Source organism: Penaeus monodon, chromosome 4 (assembly GCF_015228065.2).
Source record: "Penaeus monodon isolate SGIC_2016 chromosome 4, NSTDA_Pmon_1, whole genome shotgun sequence".
Taxonomy (NCBI): domain Eukaryota; kingdom Metazoa; phylum Arthropoda; class Malacostraca; order Decapoda; family Penaeidae; genus Penaeus; species Penaeus monodon.
This window is the reverse complement of record NC_051389.1, coordinates 48,367,000-48,369,499: the sequence shown is the minus strand read 5'-3', so window position 1 is coordinate 48,369,499 and position 2,500 is coordinate 48,367,000. Positions and strand designations below refer to the sequence as shown.

At 36.2% G+C, this 2,500-nt stretch overlaps 1 protein-coding gene across 3 annotated transcripts in view; it reads left to right on the top strand.

The window, feature by feature from the left end:
• LOC119572279 overlaps window positions 1-1,353 on the top strand; it is a 36,221-nt gene extending 34,868 nt beyond the window's left edge. For all 3 annotated transcript variants that reach the window (XM_037919294.1, XM_037919293.1, XM_037919292.1), the window contains exons 3-6: window positions 305-406; window positions 617-765; window positions 958-1,098; window positions 1,270-1,353. In XM_037919294.1, the coding sequence (XP_037775222.1) occupies window positions 305-406; window positions 617-765; window positions 958-1,098; window positions 1,270-1,350 (473 nt within the window). In that variant the 3' untranslated portion in view covers window positions 1,351-1,353. The remainder of the gene's footprint in view (window positions 1-304; window positions 407-616; window positions 766-957; window positions 1,099-1,269) is intronic.
• The last annotated feature ends 1,147 nt before the right edge of the window (window positions 1,354-2,500 follow it).

Below are 2,500 nucleotides of genomic sequence, written 5' to 3'. Positions count from 1 at the left end.
ATGTAGTTTTCTGTGCAGAATTAGGATTTTTCGCCATTAACTGACGCAATAATGAAAGGCATCATTCAAGTATTTACTTTATTAACTACACGTTAACAGACCCGTAAGTAACGTTATAATTCTCATACTAGTTGATTCACATGAAGATTACATTAGTTAGTGAGAAATAAACAAGCTATAATAAACCAAGATGTGTACTAGTATTACATAACTTATGAAACTACTGTAAAACTATAAAACTGAAACCAGTTTCATTTGCTAAAGATTTTCATGAAAAGTAAACTTGGATCATCCTCTTGAACAGGTGAATGCCACGAGCTGATACACGATGTGATGCATAAAGAAAACATGACGGAAATCATAGGAAGTTGTATGGAGGAAAATGGAATCGTCTTTAATCTAGAAGGTGAGTAATTAGCCAATGACATTTGACATATCAGGGATAACATTAACTCTGTCACCGGAAACTTGCAATGTCCAATGTTTTGGTGACTAGGCATCTGGGAGGCATCTATGTGTAAACACAATTAATAAACTGTGGGATAAAGTTAAGTGATGCTGCATGTAAGCTAAACACTGGATTAAGTAAAAGGAAGTAAAAATGAAATACCCAAAGGGCCTGGACGCGGTCGACGACCCGGTGGCCGCAGAGGACGTAACAGAGGAAAGAGAAGTCCTCGCATGATGCGGTTCATTTCAAGTCTTTCTGAAGCAAATCAAACAGCCCTAGCCGAGTGTATCTTCGAGAAGGAAGACCTTCTCACAGTGAGTTTGATTCGCTCTTTCTGTATCTAAACTTACACCAATGTAAAAGTTTTGTTAGCAGCTCACTGTGACTAATGTACTTTTTTATTTTACCATCTGCATAGACATATAGAACGTGATATATTCATTTACGTCACCAAAGGGTGAATCCTTACTGGTACTTCAACATATTTCTCTCTTATATATAAAAAGGATGATGGTTTGTTCGATGCGACGACGTTCACAGAAGACTTGATCGCCAAGTTAGAAGAAGCAGAGCAAACTACGCAAGCAGAGGCTATGTTGACTGCCATTGAGGACGGCGTTTGTGTAGTCGAGGAGAGCGAACCTAACGTAAGGATTCCATACTCAGCTGAAACATATAATCAACTGCCAACTATGATCTGAAACTTTTTCTTTAAATGTTCTTCTAACTGAATAAGAATAGCTCAGTGTAGAAAATTTTATTCACAAGCATTTTAGTACAACGAAATTGTTTACACTAATCGTTCTCTTTATCCGTAGTTGATGCTGGTCTTCGATTTCATAAAGTGCCTCAAAGAGGTGTGTAAAGACGGAACTGGCTCATCATCTGAAGAAGCATAACAATAAACACGGAAAGAGCAAAGCAACGGTTACCGGAAATCCTATCGACGATCCTTTCAAATTGATAATTGAGCCTGTAAATGCTGATTCCATTCAGAATCTTTTGAATCCAAAATCTAATCTATTTTCTACATCTCTTCCTAATAAATCCTTAGCATTCAGTAGATTATTTCTAACCTGATGTTTATGACAGAAATCCTTCTTGAATGTAACTTGACTGTACATACGTCAACAGTATAACTACGACGATGAAATATATTCAGGAAAGCAACTGTTGCTGCCAGATTTCATAAATCATTCGACACTTATGGTAGAAATAATTGTTATTCAAAACAGTATGTCTGTCCTGGTGGACATATATATTATTTAAATCGCTATTTCCATTTTTTTCTTCTTTTTAATAACCCAAGACAGCAAATGAGCTAGGTCTTTTAGTCTCTTTCCACTCCGACCCTAACAATATTTTTGTCCTGCCTCAAGAAAGCCGTATTAAATCTTTAAACCAAAGAAAGGGAAGATGGGAAGACTAAATAGTAAAAGGTGCTTTTGAGGATGTGGTGAAATATGAGACAGTTAATATTATCTAAAAGAATGTGTAAGTATCAACGTAATGTGTGGAAATGTTTCCTTTTTGACACTAGTAAGCATATCTCTTAGTATAATGAAGCCACTGCTTTAATCTACCATGAATTCATTCATCATTAACAGTGGTGCTTCGCAGGTGTCCACATATGAATGTGTTATACATCTAAAAATAAACATGAGTGGTAATATTGATAAAAGTCTCAATGGAGGAAGATATGTTTTAGGCAATGTGTATTGGTTTCTTTGTTTCTCAAAATCAATGTGACTGATTTTGATTTAAAAAAAAATAATAATAATTAAAAAAAAATAAGCGTCGTCCTCCCTTGGTTCAGGACCTGTCATATAGATTTGGGTTGGCAACCAGATCCATTTACAGATTTGCAATGAAAATACTATTCAACACCAAAGTAATATGTGACAGCCCTCTGTCCTGACCTTGGGTGCAGATCTGCTGTCTCTGCTTTCTATTTCAGCATAAGTTTTCCGTGATTTCATTGTGTGGTACAAGGTCCTTCAGTTCCTCAAGGCAAAATCAGACGTTGATATCGCGTGTATATGAATTCTG